The 18,863-nt window shown below is 47.7% G+C and overlaps 1 protein-coding gene across 2 annotated transcripts in view; it reads right to left on the minus strand.

The window, feature by feature from the left end:
* Positions 1-11,839, minus strand: part of TNS2 (tensin 2) — a 130,660-nt gene extending 118,821 nt beyond the window's left edge. Inside the window, exon 1 of one of the 2 annotated variants that reach the window (XM_035101897.2) lies at positions 11,677-11,839. In XM_035101897.2, the coding sequence (XP_034957788.2) occupies positions 11,677-11,778 (102 nt within the window). In that variant the 5' untranslated portion in view covers positions 11,779-11,839. The remainder of the gene's footprint in view (positions 1-11,676) is intronic. The other variant, XM_060272182.1, reaches the window with a different exon arrangement.
* Positions 11,840-18,863: the final 7,024 nt, after the last annotated feature.

Here is an 18,863-nt window from a genome sequence, read left to right on the forward strand (position 1 = left end):
AGATCTTGAATTGCCTTGGCAAGTTTGGGACTCTGTAACATTTCAGAGTAGAAGGCAGGTAGCTAGAACAGTAAATGGAATGGTTTTTTGAACTTCAGCTGCAGGAGAGAAATAGAGTTTTTGGAATATTATTGCTTTGGCAGCAGCTGAGATTATGTACACGCACCAGCCTTCACTGATCTGGTCCCCCCCCCCAAGTGCTTGGAAGTCCAATTCCCATCAGTCCTAGATGATGAGAGTTGTAGGCCAAAGCACCAGTTTGGTGAAAGCTAATCCACACACATGGAGCAAAAAGGGGGTGATAAAAAGGATTGCACTCCAGACAAGTGAGGGATACCACTTATGAATGTCTTCCCCGTACTAAATACAAAACCTCCATTCAGCTAGAAAACTAGCACATTGAAGAGAATAGTTCTAGCCCAACTCTTTACCAGATGTACTACTTTTCTATTTGCACCAAATGTGTAGGGAATCATTCAACAACCCCCCCTCCCCCAATTGAAATGGTACAATCTGTCTACACCTGAGTTTCTGGCATGGAGTGTTCAGTCCAATTTATCAGCAAATGTAGAGAATCAGTTGCTCATGAATCAGCCATTTGCCCAGCAAATAGGATTTGGGGAAGTGTAGCCATAAAACTCTGCCAGCTGAGGGGAGGTCAAAGGGTGGGCAGGATAGTTTTCACAGTGGGCCTTGGCCCATCCTTACCCTCCTATACCTCCCATCTATGATGTCAATGCATCTGGACTGGATACAATACTGATGAGCCGTGGACTTTCCATTTGAAAAACACAAAGAGTCTTGTGTCCCCTTGAAGACTAAGGGCAGCTCTGAACTCAGTCTTTGGCAGGGAGGAATTCAAACACATGCTAGGATATTTAGGGCCACTTCAGACAACCTGTTCATTCAGTATGCATCCCAAAGATTATGTGGTAGTTAGACTATTCCGGGTATACACTGAGCCTTTGCTTTCATTTGTTTACAAAGACAATGAGGATTCATCCTGCATTCCTCCTGCTTTGCTTGTGGAGTCTTCCCATTAATTCTTTGTTCATCCTAGACTCTTTGGTGCATTTTGCCATTTCTTTCCTAACCACAAAAAGTCTGTTTGCTTTAAAAATAGGTTTGTCGTGCTAAGTGACCGAGTGCTTTAATCCCTTGAAAATTGTAGTAGAATGAAGACATGATTAATGGGAAGATGTATAAACACCCCGCAAGCAAATCAGAATGAATGTTTATTCTCATATAACAACCCCTACCTACCCACCAACAAATCAAATAAAGACAGGATATAATCAAACCTCCACTCCACATAAATAAACTTTGTGCCAGCACATCAGGATCAATGCTCAATAAAGGCAGGATATAATTTAACCTGCACGCCAAATATGCTTGTGGAAGTAAATCAAGATAAATGCTCAATAAACAGGTCATCTGGAGGAGCCCTGAAATGTACTATGGCATGATATTTGAAACACTTTTGCTCTAGTGTGCTACTGTTAATTGAGACTAGCCCATATTTCCATGCTGAACTGAAACAGCAGTACAGTTACGTACTTAATCCATTCCAGAGGTCCATTCGTAGCCAGAAACCACTCGTAACATGAGGTGCGCTTTCGCTAATGGCGCCTCCCACTGCTGCTGTGCTGCCGGAGCGTGATTTCCACTCGCAGATGTGCTTCTGTTTTGGTTTTGCTCTGCTCCGTAACCCCGACGAGCCCTGTGCCTGACCCTTTCTTTGAAGGGGCTGGGGCATAGCTGCCAAGTTTTCCCTTTTCTCGCGAGGAAGCCTATTCAGCATAAGGGAAAATCCCTTTAAAAAAGGGATAACTTGGCAGCTATGGGCTGGGGGCCCTCAGTGTTCAGAGGGCCCCTGCAGAACATCAGAAGAATCTTAATCCTGAGAGAAGGTGTTGCTTCTGACACACACTGTATATTTAAGGCATATTTAAGGTGCATGATTTTGCCCTTCCCCTCCTGAATCCTTAACAGTGCCAAGGATAGCAGCTCTGTAAGTGATGAACTACATTTCCCAGGGTACTTTGGGGAGAGCCACATGTTTTAAATGTGTCAGTGCTCCGGTACCTCCTCCTTGGGTAAAGGCCAAGATCCATGGCCAGAGGCTTGCGGGGGTGGGGTGGGGGACCTGGTTCCTTTAACTGAGGAATCAGGGACTGGATGACTCCTAGTTTGGCTGATGGAGATGTCTCACAGCAGGGACAGGCAAATCCTTTGCTTGGTTCACTCACTTCCAGTCAAGGGCTACAGTCCAAGCCATGCATATTGCAGTTTTTTTTCATTGTCTCAGGCAGGGGGTTGCAGCAGTTTGGTGTGTGGGAGGGTTTTTGAGCTGCTCATCACAACTGAATTCCAATAAGAAACAAGGCCTCAGGAATTCCATTTCCAATTTCTCCTTTTCTACTTCAGACAAATGAGACTGGGAAAATGAGTGCAGCAGTCCAGGTCCTGAGAGGCTTGGAATCATCTCTCTCTCTCTCTCTCTCTCTCTCTCTCTCTCTCTCTCTCTCTCTCTCTCTCACACACACACACACACACACACACACACACAGAGAGAGAGAGAGAGAGAGAGAGAGAGAGAGAGAGAGAGAGAGAGAGAGAGAGAGAGTTTGGCTATGTTAAACCTAATAGTACAGCTTTAAAATCGTACAGCTAAGAACAGCAGGAGGAGGCAAAGCTGGCTTCCCTGACGCCTGACATTTAACTTTCCAGAGTTTCTCATTAACACAAGAGACTGAGTTTCCATGCTGGACCAGACCCACCAAGGGTCCATCTACCAGGCATCTTATTTCCCCTGGTGGCCAGCGCACAGGTGGGGCATGAGGGCAATGGAGCCCTCTCTCACTGTTTTTCAGACTTGGTACACTCTGACCTGTGAATCTTTGCTGACGAAGAATTGTCGAAACAGGGCCTTGTCCTGATTTTTTACTGGAAATTATTATTATTATTATTATTATTATTATTATTATTATTATTATTATTTGCCTACTATACTGGGATTGATTCCTATTTGAACTCTTCATCACACAAATAAAACCTTGTGAAGATATATTTGAAATCCATTTTTCGTCTGGCCCGAGTTCTTGCAATTTACTATTTATTTTTGCTCTCGGAGGTGTCATATAGCCATCACAAGTTGTAATCACAGGTCACCTTGTCTAATCTTATTACAGACTATGTTAACAAGTGCCTCAGGTCAACAGGTACAGATTGACAGGGCCCTTCAGATGTTGTTTGACTACAAGGGCCTCATCATTCTTGATCATTGGTTATGCTGGCTGATGGGAGTTGGAGTACAACAACATATGGTGCTCAACCTTTGATGTACAGGGTTTTTTTAAATAAAAAAAATATTCTCCCCTTTTTACTGTTTTCGCGCGCGCGCGCGCACACACACACACTGTCCGTCCAGGAATAAGACCTCTCATTTTCAGCTTTAGCATCTTGCAAGCACCATTTTGTGAACTGTTTTAAGGCCTGGGACTCCCCTGCCTGCTCCACTCACGGTGCTTGGCTCCCTTCACTTTCTTGAAAAAGGGTTCTTGACCCAGCTTAGCATGTTGGCAAGCAGTCTAGACAGAGGCAGAGCAACCTGCTCTAGTACCCGGAGTGGCGGTCGTCCCAGGGGAGCATGGCACGCGTCCCGGGGGTATGTGCAGCGAGCGGCATGCACCCCGGGAGGTGGCACCAATCATTTGTCACCCCTCCTTTGGAATGGCAACCGGGGCAGACCGCTCCCCTGCCCCCGCCTTGGAACGCCTCTGAGTCAAGACAGTCTCTAGGAAAAAACTCTTACAAAATAAAAGTAGTTTCTTGCAGAGAAGCACCAGAAGATAGCGTACATAGCAAAATAAAGAGTATTTCAGCAAATGTTTTACTGCTTGGGCTCAGGTGGGCAATAAGAAGGAGGACTCAAGACTTCTGAAAGTCTCTTAATCAAACAATTTCAAAGTGTCCAAGATGGCACAACACAGTGAATTTACCCTTTAAAGTAGCCCAGCCTCCTCCCTTTCTCCCCTTGGCTGCTCCAGACCAGCAGTAAGAGCCCATCAGCTGGGGCTGGTGCATACCCTCCCACATCCCGGTGAGGCAAATTGGGACATGACCTTGATGGAGGCCCTATCCCCTCTCACTCCCCCCCCCCATATGACTGGTCGCCCACCGCCATTGTACTTCTGGCGCAGCTTCCAGAAGTAGGAAGAGGAGGGGGTGGCACACAAGCACAAGGTTTGAGGCCAAAAAAGTGTGTCTTTTGGTCCCGCACTCTGGCACAGTCAGAGCATGGGAGCCAAAATGGGACACCCCAGGATACAATCAGAAGCCGGGGCAGCTTCTGTAATTCTGGGATGTCCCACTTAAAACAGGACAGTTGTGCGGTATGCTGATGGAGTCCAACACCTGCGGAGAGTCAAAGGCTCCACACCCCTGCTGCATAAGGGTCCTTTGGCTGATAAAACCAAATCTGAATGAAATCAAGGTGCAGTTCGCAGCAGAGCAATGACTGCATAGGAACATGGGAATTTGCCTACGTAATCTCATCAGTCCTTCGAGCTAAGTGTTGTCTGCACTGACTGACAGCAGCTCTCCAAGGTTTCAGGCAGGGTTGTCTCTCAGTCCTACCTGGAGATGCCGGTGATTGAACCTGGGACTATCTGCCTGTAGAGCAGGTGCTCTGCCACTGAGCTATGGCCCTTCTTCTGAAGGGAGGTGCCTACGCCAGGGGTCAGCAAACTTTTTCAGCAGGGGGCCGGTCCACTGTCCCTCAGACCTTGTGGGAGGCCAGACTATATTTTGAAAAAAAATATGAACGAATTCCTATGCCCCACAAATAACCCAGAGATGCATTTTAAATAAAAGCACACATTCTACTCATGTAAAAACAGCAGGCAGGCCCCACAAATAACCCAGAGATGCATTTTAAATAAAAGGACACATTCTACTCATGTAAAAACATGTTGATTCCCGGACTGTCCGCGGGCCAGATTTAGAAGGCGATTGGGCCGCATCCGGCCCCCGGGCCTTAGTTTGGGGACCCCTGGCCTAGGCTTTCTGTTCCGTGGAGTGGTCCGCCTGATTCCTATGGGGCCGTTAGTGGAGAATGGCTCAAAGAAAAACAGCTACTCACCCAGACTCTTTGAAAACTTAAAATGTCCCATCTTGACAATGAGATCATATATTCATTCCCCCGGGTCTTTTTAATTAAAGCAGGAGGCATGTCATAAATGACATCATATACCAGAACTGAGTAACCACGTTTTTGCTATGTAACCAAAAACCGATTAGCATGAAAAGTCAGAATCCCACAAGGCAGGCAGCAAACAGAGCACGCAAGTCTGGGTGTGTGGGTAACAGAAAGGATTAAACAGAGGAAATGCCAAATGCACACGCATCTCACACTGCTTTGCTGACTACCCAGATGGAGTTCTGGGAACTATAAAATGGTAGTAGCCCATGTCCAGCCGACTCAGGAGAATCATATTACAATGTAAGCAATCCACAAAGTGACACAGAATTGTCAGGACAAGACAAGATGTTCCATGTGGCATTAGGACGCTTCTCTGTGTCAAAGTCTCCTCCTCTTACTCCAGAACGCAAGAGTCCTTCTTCACACAGCGCAGTTAAACTATGGAACTCGCTCATGTGGGAGGCCACCAGCAACCTAGATGGCTTTAAAAGAGGATTAGACAAATGCATGGAGGGTAAAGCCATCAACAGCTACTCACCACAATGACCATGCTCTGCTCTTGCGCTCAGGTCCTGCCTGTGGGTTTCCCACAGGAACCTGGCTGGCCGCTGTGAGAATAGGATGTTAGACTAGATGGCCCATTGGCTGGATCCAGCAGGGCACATTTTATATTCTTATGGCAGGGGCTGATGGGAGCTGGAGTCCAACAACACCATGTTGGGAGAAAGCTGCTTTATGCTCTTCAATAGCCACAGTGACTGATCCCTACACCGATCTTCTCAAAAACTCTCTTTCCCCTGCCAATCAGCCCCTCCAGAGGCTCCTTCTGTTCCTCATTCACATGGATTAGGCGCCTGTGGGTTGGTTTGTTTTTTCGCCACTTGAGCCAATCTTTCTGAGCTGTGCTCATACCCAACTTGCTGCCCTTGCTCTGTCCAAAAAAATCCCCCCCACCAGAAGTTTTAACCTCAAAAAATGCAAAGAACGTCCTCTGAATTGGACTAAGCCAACAAGCACAGAGAAACAGAAAGGAAAGGAAAGAAGGGAGAGAGGGGCTTCTATAGCAAGCAGCAAGATGGGAGGGGTGGCAGAGAAAATAACATGTCCAGTTCAGGAAGGGAGGCAAGAAAATGTAGATGCTGAAAGAGAGGGTCTGGTCTGACAAGCCATTTCTTTTCCTGCCCTGACAGCAGAATTGCTCTCTCTGCATATCTTTTGAGGGCATTTTTTTGTATGTAACAGTGTACACGCAAAGGTGGGTGGGGAGAAACACTTAATAATTTTGAAAAATCAAGTACATTTAAACAAGGTAAACACTAACCATGGGCGGAATTCAATGTGGCACTATTACAAATATTCCATCTGCACAAGCTTGCTGTTCGGGGGGGGGGGGTGTTCCTTCTGACTCCATCCCCTGGAGCCAATTTCATGAGTGTGGGGAGAGGCTTTTGCTGATGGGGTTAATTAGGTGACTCTTGTCCTACTATTCCAGAAACCTTGCTAAATCCACACATCATAATCTCACAATATTCCCAACAAAGCATGTGGATTTAGGTTTCCTTGTACCTTGTTGCATCAGCCCATTTTTAAAGAAATTTGTCTTTACTTCTGTCTACCCACTTTGACCTTGAATCATTTTAGTCTTGAATCATTTTAGTCAGTTTAGCCTTGGAAACTATATGCCAAACTTTAGCCAGGCAATCATCCAGGGTTGGAGATCAAATTATATTCCAGTTATAAGCAATAGCTATACAGGCTCTTTACAGGTCAATAAGAAAAGGGACATCTCTCTACTAACCATTGGTACTACTGTACATCTTCAATATAACAAAACAAAATTGCTAGTGGATCCATTGGTAATATATGTCCCCTACTTGTTTCAATTCCTTTAATAACATCAATCCAAAGCTTCCTTATTTGGTCCAGAAAATATGTAAGATGTCAGCACTGAGCATTTTACATCTCCAGCATAAACTGCTCACTGTTTTATAAACACAGGTAAGACATCTTGGTGTTACATGCCTTAAACATCTCTCTGCAGACAGTTTAAATCACACAACACACCCACCCTGGCAAAATAATCCTGGGGACTGCTGTGTAACCCCCCCCCCCACGGAGCTACAATTCCCAACACCCTTAGCAAACTACAGTTCCTGGGAATCTTTTGGGGGGAGGGGTGTGTTTTTAATGCATGAAGTGTACACAGTCGTCGTCGTCCCCCAGCACCGCCTTACTGGCTCCAGAAGCAGGGGCCAAAGATGGCTGTTGCCTCCGGCTAGTGGATCTGCAAAGTCATGGAAAGACAGTGGTGTGTTTTTTTTAATCACTTGGGTTTGTTCTACCGCCAGAGAGACAGAAGGTGCTTGTGAGATTTTTCTGCTTCAGGTGATAAAATAAGTTATGTACTCTACCTTACGTACTATACAAAGAGGGGGAAGGGATTTGCTGCTCTTCCTCAGGCTGGCCTTGGGCTGGACCTGAATAAAAAGGGATCAGAGAAGCTAGACTTGCAACTGGGCTGCTTGCTCTCAGCAATCTCAGTGGCCTTGTGACCCACGCTTAAGGAAACTCCTGGGATGCCTGCCTGCCTATAAGCCTATTACCAATTACATAGCCTCTCACATTTCACAGCTGAACAGACACTCTTGCGTGCTTGAAAATCTTCCATTCTCACCTTGAAGATCACTGCTAAGCTCCTGCCTGCCCCGCCCCCCCCCCGTTTATTGCCCATCACTAAAGGCTCTTCATTTGCTCTGTAATATAGTTCAATCTCTTCCAGGGGGCTTCTAAAAAATAAGTCCTATTGAGTCTGATGAGCTTTACAGTGCCAGATAGGGATGGCTAGTGTCTCAATTTTGATTTCTCTCCCTCTCATTTTTTAAATCCTAGGTTTAGAAATGTAACAAAGATACATGCAATTAAAAAAAAAGTATGGATGGAAATTCATACACGTTTTCACACATATTTCTCCTAAGGCCAGATTTGGCCTTTGGGGCTGATGTTCACCACCCTGGGTTACAGGAATGCCAGCTCTGAAAATGATTTACTCCATTTCTGCATCAAAGTTCAAAATAGCAGAACATTATTGTTTTTTAAAGACAAATAATTAAGAATCAAGCCAGAGAAATTTGGTCCCTTTCTCTGCAATTTTCTAAATGAATTGGTTGTGGCATTTTTATTCCACTCAGCTTTTAGTGTACAGGTGAAACCCGGTCGTCGAAAAGTGCATTTATTTCAGTAACACAACTTAAAAGGTGAAACCAATATATGAAATAGATGCATGACATGCAAAGCAAGATATGTCAAGCCTTTATTTGTTGTAATTGTAATTATTTGTCATTAGGCAGGTCAATTATAAATGGAATGTAATTAATGAAATGTAATAGTGATGTTTATTTTTGTATTATTGTAACTATTTGTTTTATTACTGTGGAATTTCCAAAAGAAAGCATTTGTAAAAATTAAAAGAAATATTAAAAAAATAAAAAGTTGCATTACTGAAATAAATGCACTTTTCGACAATATTCTAATTTTCCGAGTTTCACCTGTATTTTAATCATACCAGAAGTTGCCTACACACGGTACATCTAAAGCACATTCCCACACTACCACCAATAAGAATCATGGGAACTGTAGTTTACCCCTCAGAGCTACAATTCCCAGCATTCTTAATCTGCACTTCCAGGATTCTTTTCGAGGGAGGGAGGGAAATACGTTTTAAATGTGTTGTAAATGTATGGTGTGGGATACTGCCTTGGTCTTACCAGTTTTCATAGAATCATAGAGTTGGAAGAGACCACAAGCAGGGCCGTCTTAAGCGCCCCTGGCGCCATGGTGCGCTGGATCCCTCCGGCGCCCTCCCGCCCAGTTTCCCAGCGCGGCGGGCGGGTGGGCGTAGCTGCCAGAGGCGCTGCTGCGTGGCGGGCGGGCGGGCAAGCACAGCGCGGTTGCCATGGGCGCAGCTGTGCGGCGGACCGGGCGGCCAGTGGGTGGGTGCAGCTCGCGGCACCCTCCTGGCGGGCTGGCGCCGTGGTGCCCTGCGCCACCCAGCCTGGCCGTAGGGCCGGCCCTGACCACAAGGGTCATCCAGTCCAACCCCCTGCCAAGCAGGAAACACCATCAAAGCATTCCTGACAGATGGCTGTCAAGCCTCTGCTTAAAGACCTCCAAAGAAGGAGATTCCACCACACTCCTTGGCAGCAAATTCCACTGTCGTTTTAATGCTGTGGATTTATTTATTTTTATGTAACAAGTCTTCAATTGCTGTAAAGCCCCTCAAAGCCCCTCTTTAGGGCCAAGAGGCAACATATAAATTTTTTGGTTTCATGTATTTATTTATAATTTTAAAAACCCCATATTGATACATGTTCAAACAGCAGCACTAAGGAAACAAAACTGACAGCTGTCTACAATTTTAGAGATGAAATGAAATCTCTCCCCCATTCCCTTCCTTGAATTCACACCTGATTCACATATGGCTAACAGGGGGCATTTGATTTCATAAGTTTCAGGAGACACTTAATGTTTTCATAAGAAGATCAGAAGAGCCTGGCTTCTGGGTCAAGCCAAAGGTCCCTCTGGTCCAGCTTCCTGTTCTCACAGTGGCCAGCCAGATGCCCCCAGAGGAAGCCCGCAAGCAGGACCTGAGCACAAAAGCATTCCCTCCAGCTGTGATTCAGAGGCACACTGCCCCCAACAGTGGAGGTGGAACACAGCCCTCATAACTGCAGTGACAGCCTTTACTTTTCTGCCACATCCTTTAGCAGTAGAGCTCTTCCATTCTGCAGACGCCATTTCCCCCTCTCCCACAACACCCCTTTGGAAAGTGCCGTTTTAGGGTAATTTAGGGGCAAGGGTGGGGCAGCAGTAAAGTAGCCACCTGCAAGATGCTCCCCATCACCACATGCAGCAACAAAAAGTTTTTTGTTTTTTTTGGAAGGGAAACTGCAGTTGCTGCACAGTTACTTCATAATAGGTCAGGACTGTGCACAGCTAAGGAAAGCTTTGCCCCTGTCATTCCTAAAGGTGTCTGCAATGATCTTTAAAAAGAGTGTCTTTTGGCCAGAAACCTCGTTTCACACACATGGGGCATAGTGGCAGATTCAGCTGTTCTCTCAATGCAAGAGAGCTGTCCTCTCCTGTCAGATGCAGTGAGTGGACCACTATACTATAATTCTGGGGTGAGTGGGTTGTGGGGCAGGGTAGGGACAGATTCTCATACAACCCACTTGTTCCCATTTACCAGTCCTTCTTTTCTTGCACCTCTTCCTTGTGAAGCACTGCCACAGAATGTTAGAATTGGAAGGGGACCCTGCTTAAGGCAGGAGTCTTTCAACTGCAGCATCCCTGGCAGACAGCTATCCAGGCTTTGCTTGAGCACCTCCAGCTGCAGAGGGCCCTCCCTCACCTCCTGATGCAAGTCTGCTCCACAAACTCTGCTGTTTTCACCCTGTTCTTGAAAGCAAGCCTGCTTCATCTTCTATGTGACAGCCCTTCAGCTATTCAAATACCGTTATCACGCCTCCCCTTAATCTGCTCTTTTCCACACTAAAACATATCCAGCTCTTTCAACCACACCCCATAGGTTTCCATGCCCCTGTGATCAACATCAACCTCTGGAGGCAATGGACTTTCTGAAGTGTGGTGTCCACAACTGAGAACAGTTGTCCAAACAACCCACTTTGAGAAGAGCAGAATACAGAGCTCCCACTTAGCCTTAGCCTCTTTAGTTAGCCTTTCTATTTATTAGCATGCATACATATCATATATACCGTATTTTTCCGTGAAGAAGACTAGGTTTTTTTTACTTTAAAATTATGTGAAAAACTGTAGGTCGTCTATTACACGGGGCAATTTCCCCCCTATTTTGTTAAATACACTCTTGAGGATTGCAGCCCCAGGCTCAAGTTGGGTCTCTGGAAGTTAAAACTATGTGGGAGTGGGATGAAAACTGACTCTAGTGCACATGCGCATAAAACGGCCGGCACATGGACACTAGCACCGATGTGCACCTTTTCCCTTCCATCCACCCTGCCAGGAACTGCCGAGTGCTTTATTCTAGCAGAAGCACAATCACAGCCATTGTGAGGGTTCAGTCACTCTGACTAAAGCTCTCTTAGGAACTGTTTACTAACACACCCTGATTCAGGAACAGCAAAAAAAAAAAGAGGCGTAAATGAATACAAGAAGCTCGGAGGCAGAAGTAGGGAACAGAATAGGCGGCATTGCACAGAGACCAAAGTGTCTCAGCCTCTATGAAACTTTGGAGATGAATTCATTCCATCCACGCTTCTAGCCAGAAAGTCAAACACACACACATTTAGACACTTGTACATTCATGCCCCTTGCCATCATATGCCACAAAACAGCCAGCGTCTCTGGCTGAATAATTTTAATGAGATGACGCAGCCTGTAATTCCATGCTTGCCTGTGCAGAGAAAGAGGAAAGAGAGAGAGAGAGTTAGGTAACACACCTTGGTCAACTGCATTCTTGTGGCGCTTCTTGGGCTCCCTTTCCCCCGGGGTGCAGAGCAGCAATCCGTTCCCCAACAATCGGACCCTCCTTCCCAGCCCATACGATCCTTTCTGCTTCCTCTCTCTCTTTCTCCGGCAAAAGTTGTGGGTATTTTTCGCCCCCTTCTCTGGATCTTTGGAACTGCCTTGCCTTACAAACTCCTCCTCCCTGTCCCACTCTTTCCACCCCCTTGCTCTCCATCTCTCTCTCACACACATACACATACACACAGTCTTAATAATATTTAGCTCAGTGCCAGAGCAAACTCAGCCATGCCAGAAGAAGCTGTGTGAGTTTGCAAAACTGGGCCTGTAAACAGGTGGCAAAGTGGAGCCCCCTGAGATGTAGGTAGATTAGTATGCCGTGTGTGTGTGTGTGTGTGCGTGTGTGTGCGCGCGCATACAGAGAAGAAGGTCATAACCTTTTCAGGGAATAACATGGAGAGGGAAACGCAGGGGGAGATGACATATTGTTGGAAATGGGGAGGGTGCCTTGTCAGAACACATGCACTCCAAAGAGCATAACGGGATAATTGGAAACATATTATCCCCTGGAAAATCCCTCCAGAGCAGCTTTGGAGTAACAAAGAGACATGTGTACCATTCTGCCAGATCTGTATCCTGTTTCCTTCCAGCTTTTGGTGCTCTGGGTCAGCAGCTTCAGGGCCTGCATCTCAAGAGGGGGAGGAAAAAGCAGCAGCAACAGCAGTCGGGTTTCCACTTCCTAAACAGGAATATATACCTGGAATAAACTCCCTGTCTCTCCTTGCCAGGCTCTCTCTTACTCTACTCCTCTATCATGGATGTGCCCTTCCCTTGATAATGATAAGCACAAGCAGTTGCAGTCTGAGTGCCCTTGTTTAGGGCTCCAGCCAGCTTGCCATAATCTTTTCCCCAAGATGCTCCATTCTATTCCCCCTCCAATAGCCTGCCAGCCTCCCGTGGCCACCAAGTGTGTTCAGTTTACACTGGGCTGTTTGGGAGATTCCCCTGCCTTGGGATGAGTATGGTTAGGGTTCTCCAAACCTTGGAACTCTTTCCTAGTCTGCCAGTAACTCCTACTTGGGTGTTTTGGCTGCCTAAGAAGCAGCTCGCTCTTAGGATTTACGATTCCAGGCAAATATCAAGTCACTCAAAACAGCACACAGATGGGGCTAGATGAGCGATACCAAAGCTGTGCAACAGGGCATACTTTTGTATGGTTAGAAATTAATTTATTCTTTAACTGAACCTTGGCTTCTGTGAGGAGGAGGGTGCTGGCTGCCTCCCTGCATGATTCACCAATGCTCTCTGGCCATACCTTCTTGCAATGAGCCTCCGGTGGGGGGGTGGAGAATAATTCTCTTCTGTCTCTGCATCAGATGTGACTAGATCAAGGGTCAGCAACCTTTTTCAGCTGTGGGCTGGTCCACCGTCTCTCAGACCATGCGGTGGGCCGGACTATATTTTTTTGGGGGGGGGGGTGAACAAATTCCTATGCCCCACAAATAACCCAGAGGCGTATTTTAAATAAAAGGACACATTCTACTCGTGTAAAAACACGCTGATTCCTGGACTGTCCACAGGGCGGATTGAGGTGATTGGGCTGCATCCGGACCCCGGGCCTTAGGTTGCCTACCCCTGGACTATATCATTCAATTGCTCTGGACAGAGAGAGACACAGCAGACTGCCTGCGCTCTGAAGTGTGCCCCAGAACAACAATTTATGCAGAAACTCAGCTCCAGGCACACTAATTTTGAACATAAGAATGAGACATGCCTCCAGTTTTAATTTGGGGGATGGGGAAATTTGTGAGCACCCTGTGAGATGCACATCATAGAATCTACAAGTGGGTATTGCTGGGCGTCATAGCTGCCAAGTTTTCCCTTTTCTCACGAGGAAGCCTATTCAGCATAAGGGAATTTCCCTTAAAAAAAGGGATAACTTGGCAGCTATGCTGGGCGTTAATTAAATTCAGCTGAAGTTAATACCGTGTTTCCCCCTTTTTAAGACGTAGTCATAATATAAGCCATGGCAGGATTTGAAAGCTTTTGTAAAATTTAAGCCATACCCTGAAAATAAGCCATGCCGCCGCCTGCCAGCGCTGGGCATGGGAGAGAGCAGGAGACTGATCAGCCACTGCGGCATCGCGCTGCCAGAGACTCGCAGCCACTGAGGAGCTCGCGGCACTGGGGCTTGAGGGCGGCTCTCGCCTTGCCGCCCTTTCTCCCGCTCCCGGGGGAGACGCGGCTTCCATCCCCCGTTGCCAAGGAAATGGCCCAGGGGAGAGACGCCAGAGCGGAGGTGCCGCCCGGCTGTTGCCACCGCCGAAAACGGCAATGCTTAGGGCCGCCTCCTCCTCGCGCGAGATGAAGTAAGGCCCCTCGAGCGGTCCAGGGCTCGCTTCCGAATGCGCAGGGATAGGGCTGCGCCATTAAACTGCTTGCAAACTCCTTGGAAAAAAGAAACGTGTCCTGCAGAGCCCAGATCAAGGAGGTGGCCTGCGGGGTTGTCGCCGCTCAGCACCGCGCAGAGCGCCGGATTAAGGAGCCGGTCTGCAGAGTCGGCGCCCAGCAGCGCGGCGCTGGATTGGGGAGGCGGTGCTTCGTGCGGAGCTGCTGGGCACCGACCCTGCAGACCGGCTCCTCGATCCGGTGCTCTGGGCGGTGCTTCTGGGCGCCGACCCGGCAGGCCACCGGATCGAGGAGCCGGTCTGCAGGGTCGGCGCCCAGCAGCTCCGCACGAAGCACCGCCTCCCCAATCCAGCGCCGCGCTGCTGGGCACCGACTCTGCAGACCAGCTCCTTAATCCGGCGCTCTGCGCGGTGCTGAGCGGCGACAACCCCGCAGGCCACCTCCTTGATCTGGGCTCTGCAGGACACGTTTCTTTTTTCCAAGGAGTTTGCAAGCAGTTTAATGGCGCAGCCCTATCCCTGCGCATTCGGAAGCGAGCCCTGGACCGCTCGAGGGGCCTTACTTCATCTCGCGCGAGGAGGAGGCGGCCCTAAGCATTGCCGTTTTCGGCGGTGGCAACAGCCGGGCGGCCCCTCCGCTCTGGCGTCTCTCCCCTGGGCCATTTCCTTGGCAACGGGGGATGGAAGCCGTGTCTCCCCCTGGAGCGGGAGAAAGGGCGGCAAGGCGAGAGCCGCCCTCAAGCCCCAGTGCCGCGAGCTCCTCAGTGGCTGCGAGTCTCTGGCAGCGCGATGCCGCAGTGGCTGATCAGTCTCCTGCTCTCTCCGATGCCCAGTGCCAGCGCAGCTGGGCGCCAACCCGGCAGGCCGCCTCCAGCAGCAGCAACGTGGCAGAAGGAGAAGGAGGCTTGCTGCACGTCCTGAGCCCTGAGTCCGTGGGACCCAGCAGCAGCAACGTGTACAGTATTTTTTTTTTTTAAAAAAAGACACCCCCCGAAAATAAGCCATAGGCTTGTTTTCTTGGGTAAAATAAATATAAGACGGTGTCTTAAAATGTGGGAAACACGGTATGTTGTTGTTGTTTAGTCGTTTAGTCGTGTCCGACTCTTCGTGACCCCATGGACCATAGCACGCCAGGCACTCCTGTCTTGCACTGCCTCCCGCAGTTTGGTCAAACTCATGTTCGTAGCTTCGAGAACACTGTCCAACCATCTCGTCCTCTGTCGTCCCCTTCTCCTAGTGCCCTCCATCTTTCCCAACATCAGGGTCTTTTCCAAGGATTCTTCTCTTCTCATGAGGTGGCCAAAGTATTGGAGCCTCAGCTTCACGATCTGTCCTTCCAGGGAGCACTCAGGGCTGATTTCCTTAAGAATGGATAGGTTTGATCTTCTAGCAGTCCATGGGACTCTCAAGAGTCTCCTCCAGCACCATAATTCAAAAGCATCAATTCTTCGACGATCAGCCTTCTTTATGGTCCAGCTCTCACTTCCATACATCACTACTGGGAAAACCATAGCTTTAACTATACGGACCTTTGTCGGCAAAGTGATGTCTCTGCTTTTTAAGATGCTGTCTAGGTTTGTCATTGCTTTTCTCCCAAGAAGCAGGCGTCTTTTAATTTCGTGACTGCTGTCACCATCTGCAGTGATCAAGGAGCCCAAGAAAGTAAAATCTCTCACTGCCTCCATTTCTTCCCCTTCTATTTGCCAGGAGGTGATGGGACCAGTGGCCATGATCTTGGTTTTTTTGATGTTGAGCTTCAGACCATCTTTTGCGCTCTCCTCTTTCACCCTCATTCAAAGGTTCTTTAATTCCTCCTCACTTTCTGCCATCAAGGTTGTGTCATCTGCATACCTGAGGTTATTGATATTTCTTCCGGCAATCTTAATTCCGGCTTGGGATTCATCTAGTCCAGCCTTTCGCATGATGAATTCTGCATATAAGTTAAATAAGCAGGGAGACAATATACAACCTTGTCGTACTCCTTTCCCAATTTTGAACCAATCAGTTGTTCCATATCCAGTTCTAATATATATTGCATTTAAAAGTATGTCATCCAAATATTAACCAGAAGTTAATATATATTGCATTTAATATATTAACCAGAAGTTAATATATATTGCATTTAAAAGTATGTCATCCAAAGACATCCTTCCTGTACTCCCACCATTTCCCTAGCAATAAGGGGGAAGGCAAGTATTAATTACCATTACAAACAAAGGCATCCCCAAGCTCGCAAGTGACAAATTCTTACTGACTAGATGGAGGAGGGAGCAGCAGCATCCCACAGGGGACAGTGCAGCTGTTAAAGGGCTGGGAGTTCTGACAATGGAGCTGACATGCTCAGCTATATAGCTACATGCAAAGAGCTCTGCCAAAAGCTGCAGGTGGTTCAGGATGTGTTCAGATAGCCCAGGTTTAGGGGATCAGATGTTCAATAGAGAGGGAAATGTAGGAACATAGGAAGCTGCCTTATACCACGTCATACTATTAGTTAATCTAGACCAGTATTGTCTACTCTGAGGGCTTATCCACACTGACCTTTTGCCCCACACTTTCCAGGTGCAGGTTCATGCTTTAAAAGCTCTGTGTACAAGCGCCCTTTCTTTTCTGAAATTTCCTTGCAAAAACCTGCTCCTTAAAGCTGAAGGGCAACAAATGGCAATTTGGGTTTTCCATGGATTGCAGAATTGTAGCGTTGGAAGGGACCCAATCAGTCATCTAGTCCAACCCCCTGCAGTACAGGAATATTTTGCCCAACATAGGGCTTGAACCCACAACCCAGAGATTTAGAGTCTTATGCTCTACCAACTGAGCTATCTCCCATTTGATGGTAAAGAGCGGGTTTTCACAGGGAAAGCTGTGGAACAAAGAAAATAGTGCTCAGAAATCGAGCTTTAAAGCGTAGACTGTGCCTGGAAAGTGCAGAGGAAAAATAAGTGTGGATGAGCCTTGATTGGCAGGGGGTCTCTAGGCAGGGATCCCTCCCAGCCTTACCTGGGATTGAGCCTGGGACCTTGTGCATGCAAAGCAGGTGCTCCACCACTTAGCTATGGCCCTTCCCACAAACCTGCTCCTTCCCAGGAAGATTCCCACCCAGGCAAGTAATTAGGGGCAGGTGGTGCTGTGGTTAAACCACTGAACCTAGGGCTTGCTGATCAGAAGGTCAGTGGTTCGAATCCCTGTGATGGGGTGAGCTCCCGTTGCTTGGTCCCAGCTCCTGCCAACCTAGCAGTTTGAAAGCACGTCAAAATGCAAGTAGATAAATAGGAACCGCTACAGCGGGAAGGTAAACAGCGTTTCCATGTGCTGCTCTGGTTTGCCAGAAGTGGCTTTGTCATGCTGGCCAGTGTGGCCACATGACCTGGAAGCTATACGCCGGTTCCCTCGGCCAATAATGCGAGATGAGCGCGCAACCCCAGAGTCGGTCACGACTGGACCTAATGGTCAGGGGTCCCTTTACCTTTAACCAGCTGGAATGGCAGGCAACAATGCAGTCAGGAGGGGAAGGAGGAACATCAGGCTTGGAGGGGAGGTGCTTGCTAGTCTGAGGCTACCTACTCAACAACGGAAACCAATACAGTACAAACTGTTCATCTTCACTTGCAAAGCTAGCAGCGTTGACCCGATTATGGGCTTTGGTGGCATTAGGGGAGATTGTGCGTGTGCGCACTCATGCTCATGAAAATGTACACCATTGGTGTCTCTTCAACAAACAGTGTGCACATGTGTGATTTTGATCGGATCCATGCACTTAGTTGTATCACCAGACATGACACGGGATGGACCATACATTCAAATGGAGCGTCCAAACAATGCGACAGGCTCCAAATTAAATTTAAATGCAAGGTACTAAAAGTTTAACAAATGGAGGAGGAGGAGATACCTTAGACCTGGGCCAGATCTGTATTTAAAGGAGCCCAGAGCAGCAGTGCAGATCGACAGCAACGGCAGCTGAAAGCTGGCGTATAAATTGTAAACTTATTTATTGTGTGAATTTATAACCTGCCCTTGATCACAAGGTCCCGGGGCAGGGTACATGCAATTACTCACACTTCCTCAGAGCGACATGACAGCAGAGGCATTGTGGGAAATGGAATGACACCTAGACCCACCTGCCAGGTGCTGCTTAGAACACTAGGCAGGATGAAGAACAGATAAAGAGGCGTGCGGCACTTCCAGACAGTGACTGTTTTGGGAGGTGAGATTCAATCACATGCCTAGTAAATTCAGGTTGTGAAACTGAAGTGGATTGAGTGCACTTCTGCACCAAAGAAACCTGCTTCCCCCACCCCACAATTCATTATAAGGAAAGTGGCAGGAAAGTGCAATGGAAAGTGTGGGATAACAATAGCTTTGACCCAACATCATATAACCTCCCTGCAACCAGACCAAAAATGAGTGCTTACTAACTAGCCAGCAGTCTCTCACCTCCCTGCAAACAAATCAGGGGTGAGTGCTCAATAAATAAGTCCTCTGGAAGCAACCACAGCACAGACCTCGGCAGCAGGCCCTGCCAGGGTGATGGGTGGTGGCCAGCAGCTGCCCAAGCATGGCAGCTGCAAACTTCTGCCCTGTTGAAGATGCGACTTGCCTGGGACCTTCCCTGCTTCCCACTTTCTGGCTTGTAACAGAGCACAAAGCCACCCACAACAGAAGAAGAATCCTTCTGGATGCATGCTTCATATAGAAAAAAAGTAAGTATTTTAATATGAAAGTTGCCAAGTCCAGGCCCACAGAAGGCTCTTGTATCTCTT

This window comes from Zootoca vivipara, chromosome 2, assembly GCF_963506605.1.
Source record: "Zootoca vivipara chromosome 2, rZooViv1.1, whole genome shotgun sequence".
Classification (NCBI taxonomy): domain Eukaryota; kingdom Metazoa; phylum Chordata; class Lepidosauria; order Squamata; family Lacertidae; genus Zootoca; species Zootoca vivipara.